The sequence below is a fragment of the Bicyclus anynana genome, chromosome 4 (genome assembly GCF_947172395.1).
Source record: "Bicyclus anynana chromosome 4, ilBicAnyn1.1, whole genome shotgun sequence".
NCBI classification, from domain to species: Eukaryota; Metazoa; Arthropoda; class Insecta; order Lepidoptera; family Nymphalidae; genus Bicyclus; species Bicyclus anynana.
Genome location: NC_069086.1, coordinates 9,018,692 through 9,036,009, shown reverse-complemented (window position 1 = coordinate 9,036,009; position 17,318 = coordinate 9,018,692). Strand labels below are relative to the sequence as shown.

Genomic DNA, 17,318 nt, shown 5'->3' with positions numbered 1-17,318 from the left:
CAAACAATAAATAATTCGCTGTCAATCCTGTCAATCAAAGAATACTCAAAGGAGCTGTCAGTGTCAATCATGAGGTTAAAAAAAATTAGTTGTCTGTGGTACGAGGTAAGAGCGTTAAATACGAAATTAGGAAATGGTTTAAATTTTTATTTAAAACTAAAATAGCGTTTAAATAAAAATGGGTATTAAAGGACTATGGGGTGTGTTGAATCCTTACAGTGAAAAGAAAGCGCTACATGAGGTAATTATCTAGTATTTGTTCTGTGCAACAATATCCTCATAACGCTCTTAGCATTAATATTTAAGATATTTCGGCACGTTTATTATTCTATATTATGACCGCTAGATGCCTAATGCCTATGGCTTCGACCATGCGTAGTTCAATATCCACAAATTCGGCGAGACCTATTTTCTGCAGTAAAAAGTAACTTAGATGTTGCTCAGTAACCTCATCTATCCTAAAGTGAAACATAAAGCTAAATTGATGAATGTGTATCTTAAAATCGGTTCAGCAGTTCCAGAGACTAGCTTGTACCTCAGAAATCAGAATACAGAAAACAATAAATCACTCAGTATTCTCAGGCCTGGACAAACAGACAGACTAAAACTTTAAATTTTTATCTGGTTTAATAGATTTATTATTATAATACTGAAATATTCTATAACTTTCTTTTGACTTTATAACAACTTTTTGCAAATCTATTCAGAGTAATGCTACTGGATTTCTACTCTCTCTATACAGTTAAGCTAGCATTTAATGATCAAACCTTTTAATCCATTTATCTACTATATAAAAATAAGTCGGGTTTTCCTTCCTGACGCTATAACTCCAGAACGCACAAACCGATTTCCACGGTTTTGCATTGCAGGTTTATAGCAAAGAAAATTCAGGAAAAATTTCAACGTAAGGTAGAGGTAGGGTAGGGTACGGGTAGGGTAGGGGTAGGGTAGGTGTAGGGTAGAGGTAGGGTAGTGGTAAGGTAGGGGTAGGGTAGGCTAGGCTAGGGTACGGGTAGGGTAGGGGTAGGGTAAAGGTAAGGGTAGGGTAGGGTAGGGGTAGGGTAGGGTAGGGGTAGGTTAGGGTAGGGTGGGGGTAGGGTAGGGTAGGGGTAGAGTAGAGGTATTTGAAAGTTTACATTGAGTTTCACGCAAACTAAGTCGTGGGCATCCGCTAGGGGTAGGGGACGGGTAGGTTTATATAGGTGTAGGGTAGTGGTAGGGTAAGGGTAGGGTAGGGGTAGGTAGGAGTAGGGTAGGGGTAGGGTAGGGGTAGGGTACAGATAGTTGAAAGTTTACATCGAGTTTCACGCGGACAAAGTTGCGGGCGTCCGCTAGTATCATATATTTAGTTATGGAGTGCTAAATGGTAATAAGGCCTGTTCTTCTTTGCAGATAAGAGGTGAAACAGTTGCTGTGGACCTTGCAGGATGGGTGTGCGACAGTCAGAATGTTACTGAATACTATATACAGCCTAAATTATATTTGAGGTAATTGGTAAAATAAAATAATACATTTTTCCCCTACAGAAAGGGATGCTCTATATTAATACAAATATGAAAATGTTATTTCCTCTAAACTCAGTGTTTCTATTGTAAAATGATAATGAGACAGTGTTGGCTTGAAATTAAATCCTTCCTGGACACATCGCATTCTTCATGGGAAAACGAAAAAAAAAAACAAATTCTTGATACTTACTTGTTTGATTTACCTAATTTTAATTATTGTACTTTAAAATTTTAATTAAAGTTCAGTATCCACAATATTGTGAAAAGTAAATTTTGAGAAGCAATAACCCTTCAGAAATTCATTTCATTAACCTGTTTCTACCAATTTATTACTTTTGGTCATCTAAAAGCTTTTTTTGTTTCTTTCAGAAACCTTTCCTTTAGAACTATTTACCTCATACTGGCTGATATAAATCCAGTATTTGTTCTGGAAGGAGATGCTCCAGAACTCAAGAGGGATGTAATGGCTGCTCGCAATGCTATACAGTTCAAAGGTGCTGCTCCAAAGACAGCCTTTGCCAAAGGCAAAGTGCCTAATGTCACTAGGAAAAGATTTAAAGGTGTATTAAAGGAGGTAGGTTGGTATTCTGAAGTCAATTTATAATAGGGATGATGACAGTTTTTTAAATTTTATATAAATTAAAAGTATGCTAATAGTAAAGCAATTTTGTAAAAAGAACAGGGTATCTGCGATCATTACTTTCGGAGCTACAGGGATTTAAAGGGTCAGATTTGCGGTGCTACCGCGGATCCCTGAAAAACGCCCCATACAAAATGGCACAAACTAATGACGTTCTAGGTAATGTAATGATCGTTAGATTTGTATGTGTGTTCAAACAAAATTACTAATATCTTTGTTATTTGTGCATTTATGTTTATAGTTCATATGTTGAAAAATGTCACATTTAATGTAAGGTAGCTAAAACTGTATGAATTTTCATCTAATTACAATAAAAGATTTTTAATAGATTTTGAAATTTTATAATCCTATTTATTTTGCAAATATCCAGACAATCTTTGCTTTTTATGTATAAATTGATTTGACATTGACCTAATTTACCCGAATGTATCATAAAAATCAATATTTGAATGGGGATGATGTCATCATCCCCATTTTAATAAGGAGATTTTTTTGTATACCTTTGATGAGTAATTTATGAGAAAATTTGCTGTTAAATTTAAAAATACATGTTACATTAAATTATCTGAAATATTACTGTTCTAATTGAGTTGCAGTTTACTGTTACCAAAGTTATTGATTGAATCTAAAAAAATAAGTGAATAATTAAAACTGTTATGTGATTAATTATTAAATTAGTGTTAGATAATTAGTAGAGATGCGCCGAGTAACACTTTTGCCGAGTAACGAGTACCGAGTTTTACTCGGTTCAATTTTTTTTCAACCGAGTACTCGGCCGAGTAGCTCGGTTCAGTCAAATTTCTATTTCGCGCGCGTAAACAAGTATTAATTCAATTCAATTCAATTCAAAATTGTTTATTTCAAGTAGGCTTAGTTTACAAGCACTTTTGAAACGTCAAGTTTGACTATTTGTAGTGACTCTACCACCCAGCTCAGAAGGCGCAGTCTGAGAGGGCGAGAAACTCAACAGTTAGTTGCTCTTTTAAATCTTTCATTTTCATTTAATTTAAATTTAATTGAGATTTTCAAAGATTTTCTAAATTACTAATAAATACTTTTTGATTAACACTGTTGTTCTAATTATATCTACCTAAATAATGCTTTTCTTAAACAAAGTATACTCGGCATTCACCGACCGAGTTATTCGGCCGAGTACGAGTATCAAAAAATCCGCCGAGTACGCCGAGTACCGAGTATCAACCGAGTACTCGGCCCATCTCTAATAATTAGGTTGTGTATCTACCATTTGCATATTATCCATTAATTACGGGACATCCTGTATAAAAGAGAAAATCATTTTCCTAAAAAATATTTTATAAATTACTTCTAAAAATGTAATGTCATTTTAAAAATGTAAATAAATAGTTTTATGTTATTAATCTGGTCTAGGAACACTTATGTAAATTAAATATTTTTTTCAGTGTGAGACTCTTCTTAGAAGTATGGGAGTGAGATGTGTGAAGGGTAGAGGAGAAGCTGAGGCCACTTGTGCAAGACTAAACGCTAAAGGTGCTTGTATTTTGTTCATTATTTGTTTGGACACATCTCTGCCAAGATCATTTTACTGGGTTCTAGATGTAGTAGCATAAAATACATTTTTTTTTATTTTTTACTAGTTAGCTCTTGACAACAATCTCACCTGATGGTACGCTATGATGCAATCTAAGATGGAAGTGGGCTAACATATTCGGAGAGGGATAAAAATCCACACATTTGTACACGACATCATACCGGAACGCTAAATCGCCAAGTCCGAAGCCTCCCACCATCAGTCGCAAAGCTGGTCAGGGCACATAGTTCGAAGGGCCGATAGACGTTGCGTTGGGGTCCCAAGGTGCTGGAAGGGCGACACCGCACCGGAGAGCGCAGTGTTGGTCGACCCCCCCGCTAGACGGCTTGCAGGGAGTCGTTGGATGTTGGCGGCTCGAGAGAGATGTTTGGCAGTTCATGCAAGTGGCCTATGTTGAGCAGTGGACGTCCACCGGCTGATACTGATGATGATGAAGATCGATAATATTATGCCCTGTAATTAAAATTTTCAAAAAATGTAATATTATAATTAATATATAATATGTTGAGGGGTATGAAATCTGTCAACAGATGGCGTTTTATAATTTTATATCGCGCTTCAAGAGTTCATATCGAATACCTATATAAAGGAGTCCTGCTGAAATAAAGCTGAATCGTATTTTTCAAACAAAGTGTATTTTAACAGATATAATTTTTGACACAGGTACCCTTTCGGTACCTGCCAGTTGAACTTGAAAGTTGAAAGTTGAAATGTACTCGAAAACTAATCGTAGGAGTATGGGGTTATTTTATTTATTTATTATTCTACAAAATAGATATTAAAATTAAGCCTAACCATGATGCAAGTGCAACACAAACCACAGTTGGGTTTGGAGATAAACATAAAATACTAGCGGACTCCCGCGACTTCGTCCCCATAATGTTTTATATTATGTATTTACACATTAGTCCATTAACCCTTTTACTAAAATATAACTTATAGATTGAAAATACTCTTAACTCTTACTCTTTTACCCTTTTAGGGGAAGAATTTTAAAAGTCATTGAATTACATAATTTTAAGCAGGTTTCTGGTAGGTAATACACACACCATGTTTTACTCCCTTCTAATTTTATTTTCGCATGTTTTATGGTAAATCGATAGATTCAAGGTATGGTAGAGTTTTAATAATAGTCAAATCGCATTATCTTTAGTATTTTTCTGGTAGTACACATACCAATTTTGATAAATGTAACTTGAAAAACGAAGGACTTTCCATACAAACTGTCAACAACCCCTATGTCACCTTCTGTTTTTATTTTCATGATAAAAAGGTTCATTTGAATTCATTCAGTAGTATCGGCGTGACGCGCAGACAGACAAAAATTAAAAAAAATCGATTACATCCTCTTAAATCCCTATTTCTCAAAACAATTCATTAATAACGGAACTCTACTAACTATAAAATCACCTTACTGCCAAATTTCAAGTTGGGCACACACAATGTAGCATAAAAAAATGAAAGACTTTCATTCAAAATTGCGAGAGCCTTTAGACCTCCTTAATACGGCCCTGTCGCAAAATTCGTTGTTATCAGACGACTACCAACTAAAAAACACCTCCTCGCCAAATTCCAAGTTTGTAGCATGAGAATTGAAGGATCGGCTCTATCGTAAAATCCGTTTTTAGCGCATACATACTAACTATAAGCTACCTCCCTGCCAAATTTTATCTTTGTACGTCAGGCGGTTATCGAGATTTCGTGTTTAATGAATAAAATTATGATGGTTGATGAATTGATGGAATGAATTTCTCGTTTACAGTTCGTTTCACTCTTGAAAGTTTGCCGCGATTCATGATAATAGTACGTATTATGAACGTCATACAGGCACTACTGTCACCGTACCCATGCTATCTGAAAAACACTTATCTTAGGTTGCGTATTTTAATCGTCGTCATCAACCCATATTCGGCTCACTGCTGAGCTCGAGTCTCCTTTCAGAATGAGAGGGGTAAGGCCAATAGTCCACCACGCTGGCCCAATGCGGATTGGCAGACTTCACACGCAGAGAATTAAGATAATTCTCTGTTATGCAGCTTTCCTCACGATGTTTTCCTTCACCGATTGAGACACGTGATATTTAATTTCTTAAAATGCACACAGCTGAAAAGTTGGAGGTGCATGCCCCGGATTCGAACCCACTCTCCGGAATCGGAGGCAGAGGTCATACCCACTAGGCTATCACGGCTCACTATTTTAATACACAAATATAATTGTAGGTAGTGAATGCAGTCGTTTCACAAGACTCTGATTGCTTCGCGTACGGCGCTAAGCGCGTTTATCGCAACTTCAGCGTGTCTAGCGCGGCGGGGGGCGGCGCTCTGCAGGGCTCCGTCGACTGCTATGACGCGGACAAAATGTACCGCAGTAATGGTGAGTACACTGCATTACATTTTATTGTGTTTTTATGAAAATGTGACCCGATTCGTTTTAACTTCTTTGTAGTATAAAATGTTTTTAACAAAAATAATCAAACGACTTCAAAATCAAAATCATAAAAAGCGAAAAATAACATCTTATAGGCTACCTTCTGATCAAATTAAATGCGGTGCCAGTGGGTATTAATTAATTTTCGCTTTTTAGTTCATTTTTGGGGTTTTGAAATCGGTTGAATTTTTAATCTTAAAAAGATTTTATTTTTTCTGTTTTCTAGTGAGTACTAGTAAACGAAATTGCCACAGTACGGGCAACTTCGTTACTTTCATTTTAACACAAAATTACTGAACCGCTATTCATGAAAATTAAATGAGATCAATCTTAATACTCTTTCAAGCAAAAAAAGGATTTTCAAAATTGGTTAAGAAATGATGAAGTTATGAGGTGATAAACGTTGAAAAAAACACGTCGAACTGAGAACAAACTCCTTTCTTGCGTACAATATGGCGACATTGCACGATATCATACTTACTTCCCACGTCACTCGTGCTGCGTGTATGCCCAATTTGTTTCGAACTTTTACACCCCATTTTTCGCCATGAGCTTAAACCATTAGGAAATATACTTCTACGAATTACGACAGTAATTATTTGCATATTAATGGAATATTTCGTTTTTTTTTGGCTACTCCGACAATAACTAATATCTCTGGAAAATCAGTTTTCTAATAATAAAAACCCATGAAGCAATCCAGGCTAACACATCTATACCTATATATTATAAAGCAAAGTACCTTTTCAGCCGCGTGCGTTTTAATGAATTTATGCTGTTTTCACCAATACAAAGAGTTATTCACGAAGAAGGCAACTTACAATATTATTGCACATAGCTTGGATAATACACATGATTTACTTATATATTCCAAATTATTCATTGTTAAATCAATATTAAATTATGAGTCTTTTATGAAAAGCATTTTGGATAAAAAAGTTGTTACTCCTTCAAATCTTTGCTTACTCATTTCACAGTGTCTATTCAATATATCCAACAATTTATTATTTTGCTTTGTGTAAAATTTGATCGTTTATTGATGTCTATGTATCTGTTTATCTTTAAAGCAGTCTTTTCATAGCAGATGCTTTTATTATCTAAGGCGTCGCACAATTTTAAGACTGTTTCCTTTGGAGATACGGGACATAAAGTTTGTACAAAAAGTAGTGAATATTTAATTTTATTTTATGACTCGAGACGTATGTACTTGTACACTATTGTAAGGCTAGTACTTAGCATATAAAAGTTTTTACTTGTAATCGTCCAATGTACTAAAAGTTCTGAGGAAAAATGAGGTTGCCTACATTATTCTACGTAAGAGTAGGTCTCTAATTTAATGTCAATCATATGCAAATATCGAAATATCAATGCTTGACATGCTTGGTTGAAGTAAAAATGGTAGTGGTTACTCACTCCCCTATATATAAGGTTTGTTCAAAGATTATCTACTACCTATTGTATTGTACTTAACTTACATACACACTTAACTTTTGATACTTGCACCTTAGAGCTAGCGCAACATTTTATGTCGCAGCGGCGCCGTAGCAGCGTTGGACAGTTTGTACATCCTTGTAAAGTTGTGACGCATAAACAACTGAGCGGTGCCGCTCCGACGTCGCAACGCATTCACCGCTCCCTGCCTCGTCTCTGTGGTTGCAAGTCATGCCACAGATATTTCTATGTAAGACGACGCTGCGACACCGCTCCGGCGTCGCACCGCCGCCGCAACGCAACGTGTGCCTCCGCTCTTAAATCCACCACGCTTCTCCAATGCAGTTAGCCGGCGTTGGTTATTCATAAACGTATTTTATAATCGCTCATCACACCAGTGACCAGTCAATAATAAAACGTGTCTACCCGTGTTTGTATAGCGCCTTTGTCCATATTTCAAGTCCATGGCATCCATATGGCCAACCGTTTCTGTATATTTATTACTAGGCACACCCCGTAATTCACGTGATCCGGGCACTATGTTATACGTACAACCTGGCAAATCCACGGTAGCGAGTCATTTGTTCTGTATATTTGATCAATCAAAAAAATGCGCCGGTTGAAACAATAGGGTAGTAGGTTTTGTGATTCTAAACAATTACCTACGCAAGTTAAGTGGTAGATACGAGTAGATGCTAGTATAAGGATGTGTTTTAAATAAACCAACAAAGAGCTAAAGCTAGAACAAGAACAATTGTAGGTACTTGTTTTTTTAGTGAAAATAAAAACCGATTTTTATAGACTTAAAAAAAAAGATGCGTTTTGTAGGTTGTGGCTTGTTTTATTTTTAGTATTCAAAGAATTTATTTAAAAGAATTAATAAGCAGGAAGGAAAATCAAGAAGATCAATAAAAAAAATGCGCCGGTTGAAACAATAGATAGCTTTTGTGATTCTAAACATTTTTACGTAAATTGTTGTACCTAGCGAATGTTAGTTTAGTTAGTAGTTTAAAATAATTTAGGATGTGTTTAACAAAACCAACAAAGAGCTAGACCTAGAACAAGAGGGCCTTCGTAATTGTTGTTTAAGTGACAATAAAAACCGAATTTTATTAACAGATTTAAAAAAAGATATACAAAAATATTAGTTAACAATTATTTTGACGTTTAGTACATCACGTAACATTGTGACGTCACAAAATCTCTACTCTATCTCTGACGTCACTACGGCGTTTTTGACGTTTAAAAATTTAAAAAAATACATGATTTTTAAATTATGTTTATAAGAAATCCTTAAGTTTTATTAATTACCTATTATCGATATATTTTGGACCCTTTTTCCATGTACTATGCGAAATGAATATGGTTTATATTATATTTGATATGAGGGAACTACCCTATTCTCTATGTATTTGAAATCTGCCAATGTGCATTGCGCCAGCGGGGTGGAAGCTTAACTCGGGAGACTCATGTTTAATGTACGAATAATGAATGTCAGGAAGCGCACATAAGTCAAAACGAAGCTTGACCGGGTCCGCTAGTTAATGATAAAAAAACATTATAATTATCAAACAACACAATTATTTGGGTCATTTATTTTGACACAAATAATAAATATGTATTAGGCTCAGAATACATAGAGAACAGCTCATTATTTCTTTAGAATATTAGATTGTTTCCGGATTAGACGGGGTTTATTGATTAGAATATTCAGCGAATGAAGTCACTGTTGACAGTTAGATTTCTAAAAATATTTATACATTGACTAGCGGACGCCCGTGAATTCATCTGCGTGGAATTCATATTTTAACAAATCCCGCGGGAACCATGGATTTTTCCTGGATGAAAGTATGTGTTAATCCAGAGTAAAATCTATTTCCATTCCAAAGGACATGTCCCAAAATGGGCCTTTATTATTTAAATTTTATAAGCAGGTCGATAGTATTTTTTACGGATAAAAGATACAAATTGCTGTTGGCCATGTCTGGTTATCGGCAAAGATGTGCCGCCAAGTGGTTTAGCGTTCCGGTACGATGTCGTGTAGTAACCGAAAGGGGTGTGAAAGGATTTTCATCCTATTCCTAACAAGTTAGCCCGCTTCCATCACCATACCATCAATAAAAAAAATTGCTGATTCAAATACCTACCCTAAGTGTGCCAACCTGCATTGGGTAAGCATGGTGAGTCTCAGCTCAATAACGCCTCTCCTTTAATGAGGAGGTTTGGTCCCGTTAAAATAGGCTGATAATGAAAGAATAAATATTACGTTGTCTAGGTTTCGGCCGTAAGAAAATGGTGGCGTTAGCTTTGCTGTGCGGTTGTGACTATGGCGTCGGCGCTTGTGGCTCATCAATAACAACGGTGGTTTCATTTCTGCACACCGTGCCGGAAGAGGATGTTATTCCCAGGTTCAGTTCTCTGGTTATTATAATAATTGTTTTAATATCTAATTATTTCAACTGGCAACCTTACTAAACATTCATTTTGTTTCATTCATTTTGGCAACATGTACGAAACATTCACAAATTGTGTTTGTGACAATGGGACTTTTTGAAAAGAATTTTGTTTTATATCTGTGTCAGTAAAAAATAAAATGTACTAGTTGTAAAGAATGAACAACTTTCAACTTTAGGTTTAAATAATTTTTTAACTTTTTTATGAATACCTTCATAATTTATGTTAATATGAAGTGTAATTATTTTACACTTCATAATAACATATTTATTATTTTCAGTCAAAATCATAATTTCCAATTATGTAAGAAGTTTGTTAGTGCGATTTATTTTTACACTATACGAGTAGGTGTGCTTGTTTAGAACACGCCCCCGGGTACGAAGTTTTTAAAATGACAGAAGCAAGTTCCATATATTTCGTTCCGTGGTTACAACTAGTCTCATGTACGTACAGGTTATTGTCTTGGGTGAGTGATCCTGAAGATTACGCAGAGAAAGCGCGTTGGATGTCGGCGCCGGGCCGCTGCGACCGCTGCGGGCACGTCGGTCGCACGCACGCTAGAAACGGCTGCCCCGTGTGTGTCACTCACAAGGGATGCACTGATCTTGGCCACAAGTGAGTCTCGTGTACCTACAGGTCATTGTCATGGGTGATCCTGAAGATTACGCAGAGAAAGCGCGTTGAACGTCGAGCCGGGCCGCTGCGACCGCTGCGGGCACGTCGGTCGCACGCACACTAGAAACGGCTGCCTCGTGTGTGTCGCTCACAAAGGATGCACTGATCTTGGCCACAAGTGAGTCTCGTGTACCTACAGGTCATTGTAATGGGTGAGTGATCCTGAAGATTACGCAGAGAAAGCGCGTTGGACGTCGGCACCGGGCCGCTGCGACCTCTGCGGGCACGTCGGTCGCACGCACGTTATAAACGGCTGCCCCGTGTGTGTCACTCACAAAGGATGCACTGATCTTGGCCACAAGTGAGTCTCGTGTACCTACAGGTCATTGTCATGGGTGAGTGATCTTGAAGATTACGCGGAGAAAGCGCGTTGGACGTCGGCGCCGGGCCGCTGCGAGCGCTGCGGGCACGTCGGTCGCACGCACGCGAGAAACGGCTGCCCTGTGTGTGTCACTCACAAAGGATGCACTGATCTTGGCCACAAGTGAGTCTCGTGTACGTACAGGTCATTGTCATGGGTGAGTGATCCTGAAGATTACGCAGAGAAAGCGCGTTGGACGTCGGCGCCGGGCCGCTGCGACCGCTGCGGGCACGTCGGTCGCACGCACGCTAGAAACGGCTGCACCGTGTGTGTCACTCACAAAGGATGCACTGATCTTGGCCACAAGTGAGTAACATCATCATCATTATCAGCCTATTTGAATGAACAATTAGAACCTACTGGGCTAAAGACTCGGATCGGATCGGTGTTGGTCGACTGCGGACATCAAACGGATTGCTGGACGCTGGATGCTGGCGGCTCGAGATAGTAGTGGAAGTACCTATACACAAGAAGCTATGTCCAGTAGTGGACGACCATCGGTGCATAATGATGATGAATGTTGACAGCGCCAGGCTCCCCTTTTTAAAGGAGAGGGGATATGTAGCTTAGACTTAACATGCTGGTCCAATGCGGGTTGGCGGGCTTGATAATAATTGATAATATTGAATTCATTAACGCCCACTATCAAATGTTAATGGGGATGATGACTAGGTTTGAATATATTGATTTTTATGATACACACATTCGGGTAAATAAGGTAAATGTTAACTAATTTATACATAAAAATCAAAGATTGTCTGGATATTTGCAAAATAAATAAGAATATAAAATTTCAAAATCTATTACATTTTTTATCGTAATTAGATGAAAATTTATACAGTTTTAGCTTCCACATTAATTGTGACATTTTTCAATAAATGAACTATAAACATAAACGCACAAATAACAAATTAGTAATTTTGTTTGAACGCCCATACAAACCTAACGATCAGCGAGCCAACGACGTCACTAAATCGTGCCATTTTGTATGGAGAGCTTTTCAGGGATCCGCGGCAGCGCCGCAAATCTGACCCTTTAAATCCCTGTAGCTCCGAAAGTAATGATCGCAGATACCCTGTTACTTTTACAAAATTGCTTTGCTATTAGTATACTCTTAATTTATATACAATTTAAAAAGCTGTCATCATCCTTATTACAATGAACGTGCTCTCAGATGCACGGGGCACCATCAACTACCCAGCTCTGTGTTGTTACCTACAGTTTGTCGATTCTTGCAAGTTTTTGGATGTATTATTTCCGCTAAACTAAAATTGAAAGATATAAAATATTTTGAAATTTTATTGGTTTGAAATATTCTTGTCGATAGAGTCACTAATATATGCAAAAGTCCCTGCAAAAGCTCGCTCATCTGAGTTGGAAAGGCGTCCTAATAAACCAGAAACTTTGTGGCGTGAACTCCAAAAATAGAATAGAGGGAGGGTATGAACTATAAACCGTACACCGTACTGCGTACAATCCGCTTTCCGGTCGATGCGTTACGTACACACTGCTTTTGTGGTACACAAAATGTGTCGCGTAAAATGTACATCGTCGCGTGAATTCAGATAAAATTCCCATCTTTCTCGCATCAAAGACGCATTGGGACTTATCTGGCGGTAAGATTCTTAGTAGAGATTTAGCCGCGACAATCCTCTTCAAGCTATTCAATATCGTATTGTAGTCTTTCAAGTTGCAACCATACTCGATACAGGTAGAAGAGTCATGCAAAATGGCTTTTTGTGGAATAGCCGTTCCGTTTTTAAGATTCTTTTATACAGTAGATTATAAATCAATCGATTGTGTTGTTCAAGTAGTGTTGTACTTGTGGTTTTTTGAACTCCCTTAAGCTATTAAATCCATACAGACGGATATGGATTTAATTAGGTATTAAATTTCAAACTGAAAACGGCCATCTTTTGTTAACACAGTTAATCACAATATGTTATCTATGAAGTGCTAAGAAAAACGAAATCCGACACGGCTGAGATTGACTTACAGTTCCATTTTTAGGTATTTTTAGATACATTTTTTAGGTACATTATTTACTTATCCTCGATGATTGATTGCGTAGTTTAAATGAAGACTATATGTTTTATGATTCAAATCAAAAAAAAAAAAAAAAAAAAATAATACAAAAGTATGGTTTTCTAAATATTGGATAGAAGCAGGCGTTACTTTGCGGAAGTTCATCATGATTATATAATGATTTATTTATTTTGCTATTATCCGCGAAAATTCGGCGAACCCATGCGACAACGTCACCCAGGTCCGACAAAATACTCTCTACGTACGTTTCACCCCGAAACCGGAGCATCCTCAGGAGATGTTGACTCTACAACGTGCAATTGCACGTTGTATATAAGTATGGTTTTCTGTTTTTTCTCTATATTTAATATTTATATTCCCCACAAGTTTTGTGCGGCATACACAGCCATATCTCCTTTTACGCTAACTTAAAAGTTTTATATTTTCACAGTTTCAAGGGGTATTATTGACTTGACTATAGTTATATTGAGGTTTTAATTTTAACTCGATACGTCGACGCATTCCTGAGATAAATGGCCTTGACAGACAGATAGATAGACTGACAGGCAGACAGACAATAAGAAGAAAATAAACAGAAACGTGTGCATGAGTGTGATGTGTGGAGTAGCTAACTTTGGAACTTTTTGGGGTGATTCTGTAACATATCTACAGTATAAAATATTATTGTACGGAACAATAAAAATAGGTATAAAACTTGTATTTTTGGTATGTGTTTGAATCGATTCGTTACACGGTTCCAAGTTGTTAAGAATGTTATTTTGCAGGTCCAAAGTAGCGGAAGTGAAACGTGAAGTATCGCTTCGGAATCGGGCCCTGTCGTGCGGAATGCCGTTCCCCGAACCGAAAGTTATGAAGGAATTCATGAACGCCACACCAGAAGATATAGATCTCGATAGCCTGAACATTCCTACTCCAAGTTTAATCCAGTTTGTGGTATTTGATTGAGATTTAAGTTTAATTTGTTTTCAGACTTGTGAATTTCGATTCCAGTTGTGATAATGAAGTCTGTTAGTTGTCAAATGAAAATGCTTTATTATGTCTATATTGGGAACTAGAGGTTACACCCGCGTAGTTTTAGTAGTAAAATCACACTATTATTATAAAGACGAAAATTTGTGTGTGTAAGTATGTTTGTTCCTCTTTTACGCTGCAGCTACTAAAGCGATTTGGCTGAAATTTGGAATGGAAATAGATTTTGCTCTGGATTAACACATATGCTACTTTTCATTCCGGAAAAATCCATGGTTCTTGCGGAATTTGTGAAAAACTGAATTCCACGCGGACGAAGTCGCGGGCGTCCGCTAGTATTGCATACATTATTCGCTCCTGATATTGGTCAAGATATTTTTAAAATATCTTCAGTAGTTCTACTCCCTCAATCAAACTAAAAAGAAATATTCTTTATATTTGTGTAGGCAAGTTTTGACCATTCCTCCTTTTATTCTTTCTAAGTTAGCTCTTGACTACAATGTCACCTGATGGTAAGTGATGATGCAATCCAAGAAGGAAGTGGCCTAACTAACGGTTTCTACACGACGTTGTACCGGAACGCTAAATCGCTTGGCGGGGAGGGGAGGTACGTCTTTGTCGGTAGAGTGGCAACTGGCCACGGCCGAAGCCAGAACTGGACCAATTAAGAAAACCTCAATCGGCCCAGCCGAGGATCGAGCCCAGGACTTCCGTCTTGTAAATCCACCGCGCATACCACTGCGCCACAGAAGCTATCATATTTCACTCCAAACATATTTAGAAATTTGATTGTTTACAGAAAATCATGACGTACAAACTGGACTGGTCGGAAAAATATTGCGTTGAAAAGTTTCTGCCATTACTGACAAAATGGCACTTACAAGAAAATGTACCTAATAGGACTCTGAAGCCTATAGAAATAAAGAAAAAGAGGAATCCTAGAGGTACATACTTTATAAATATATATTTATTATTTATTTATGTTTTGACTAGAATTTAAAACAAATGTTATATAACATATTATGTACCTAACGTACTATTTTTCTGTACAGGAGTTCCCAGTTTTGAAGTTTTGTGGAAAGATATTGATGGACAATATGAAGCTCTTATTCCCGACGATCAGTTTGAAGGTAAATAAATGTTTATTCAACAATAGCGGACGCCCATGACTGTGTCCGCCCTTAGATCTCCTTAATCCGGCCCTGTCGGATCTGTTAGCAGACGTCGCGTCGACTAACTATAAACTGCCTCCCTGCTATATTTCTCCTTTGTAAATATTATTCCTCCTTTTATATATTTAGATTTAATAAAATGAATTTATTAAATAATAATGTGTAACCTTTTATACTCTTTCTAGAAGGTGAAGATATAAACGGTCCCTGGACATCTGTGGAAAGGCAAGATCTTATGCGCCAATATTATCCAGACTTAGTAGAAAAGTACGAAGAATCTATCAAGAAGCCACCGAAAGAAAAGAAAACAAAGGGACGAAAGAAAAAAGACAATCCAGACAAACAAGAACAAACCGATAAGCCAAAGAGAAAGTACATTAGAAAGCCTAAACAACTGAAAGATCTCACCCTTTCTGAACTAAACGAATCATTGAAAATTCTGAATATAACAAATAAAGATTTCAATTCAAGTTCTTGTAAAGCAAACGTCAGTGTTTCTATCAATAAATTGAAAAGAAAATTAAAAAATCCTGCAAAGAGTAAAACAAAAAATACAATTGATAATTACCTACAACCGCGTAAAAAACGTAAATCTTCTAAATTAATGCAGTCTTTAGGAGACAGTTTCAGAAATTTGTCCCTTGTGAATAATGAATCTTTAAATCTCAAACATTTTGATGCTTCTATTAATAAAGAAAACTTAAAAGATAATAAGCATTTGTTGAGTATGTTTGATATGACCAAAGACGATGTCGACGAAAATGATTTGTCAGCGATAGTTGACGATATTATTTCTAAAGCTACTGTCACTTCCGCTAACGTAAATGTGAATAATAAATCTTTGGACCTTAATAATTTTGATGCTTCTGTTAATAAAGAAAACTTAAAAGATAATAAGCATTTGTTGAGTATGTTTGATATGGCCGAAGACGATGTTGACGAAAATGATTTGTCAGCGATAGTTGACGATATTATTTCTAGAGCTACTGTCACTTCCGCTAACGTAAATGTGAATAATAAATCTTTGGACCTTAATAATTTTGATGCTTCTGTTAATAAAGAAAACTTAAAAGATAATAAGCATTTGTTGAGTTTGTTTGATATGACCGAAGACGATGTTGACGAAAATGATTTGTCAGCGATAGTTGACGATATTATTTCTAGAGCTCCTACTGTCACTACCGCTAAAGTAAATAGCAATTTCGTCAAATTGATCTTTGAGAAAAATCACTTACCGAGAAAGTCTATCCTAACTCAAAGATTTGATGAAAACAATTGCTCAACGCCCAAAAACAGTCCAGTGCGAAAAAGCATTCACGATACAAACGCTGGCAGACGGTCTTCTATCCCTAAAGCAAATACAAGCTATTTCTTTGATAAATTTACTGACGAGTGCGATGCTTTCGAGATGTCTGTGGAATATAAACAGAAAATTGCTTGTATAAATCTGGATTCCGATGCAACATTGGAATATAGCTTACTTGATGTTTGATTGTAATGTTTTAAATAATAATAATCAAGTTTGTGATATTTAAACAATAAATTAATTTATATAATGTATGTTTTTTAATATTTTCCTAAAAGTGATTAAATATAATTATTATTTTTTAGACTATTTTGGAATCTATCAAAATTAAATGAAGTTGCATTAGTCCTATGAAGCTTCGCAAATTCGTTCGTAACATTTCCGATGCGCGGACCGGGAGGGGGGTAGCGATGCCCCACGCGCTTGACTTCATACCCGCGCATTCCTTCCGTCAGCCTCGCGTGCACGACTTCACATCCGCGCAGTCCTTCCCCCGTCGCCCGCATATCATGAGAGTGTCATCAACGAACTTGCCTAGCTATAGAACAAGACTCAATATTCCTTAACAAAAAATCTACTACGGATTTTGATGAAACTTTGCAAGCAATAGTATAATATAGCATGACAAAAAATATAAATGTTTCTCTATATGTTTGTTTTTATGCGGTACTAAATGTATCTATTGAGACCAAACATTCATCATTATCGTAATAATAATAAGCATAGCATAGCACACGAGGCTAGGTCTGCGCTTCTTATAAG

General features: G+C 36.9%; 1 protein-coding gene across 1 annotated transcript; it reads left to right on the top strand.

Moving 5' to 3' along the window:
- The first annotated feature begins 80 nt into the window (after positions 1 to 80).
- Positions 81 to 16,806, top strand: LOC112051428 (flap endonuclease GEN). Its single transcript, XM_052881383.1, has 11 exons — positions 81 to 241; positions 1,393 to 1,487; positions 1,875 to 2,079; positions 3,567 to 3,656; positions 5,935 to 6,088; positions 9,849 to 9,981; positions 10,481 to 10,642; positions 13,874 to 14,042; positions 14,878 to 15,022; positions 15,131 to 15,208; positions 15,436 to 16,806. The coding sequence occupies exons 1-11, from the start codon at positions 179 to 181 to the stop codon at positions 16,740 to 16,742; spliced, it is 2,601 nt and encodes an 866-aa protein (XP_052737343.1). The 5' UTR covers positions 81 to 178; the 3' UTR covers positions 16,743 to 16,806.
- Positions 16,807 to 17,318: the final 512 nt, after the last annotated feature.

Coding starts and splice junctions, on each gene's coding strand:
- LOC112051428 (XM_052881383.1), top strand. CDS start 179: ATGGGTATTAAAGGACTATGGGGTGTGTTGAATCCTTACAGTGAAAAG. Junction 10,643..13,873: donor TGCACTGATCTTGGCCACAA/GTGAGTCTCGTG, acceptor GTTATTTTGCAG/GTCCAAAGTAGCGGAAGTGA. Junction 15,209..15,435: donor TCCCGACGATCAGTTTGAAG/GTAAATAAATGT, acceptor TACTCTTTCTAG/AAGGTGAAGATATAAACGGT.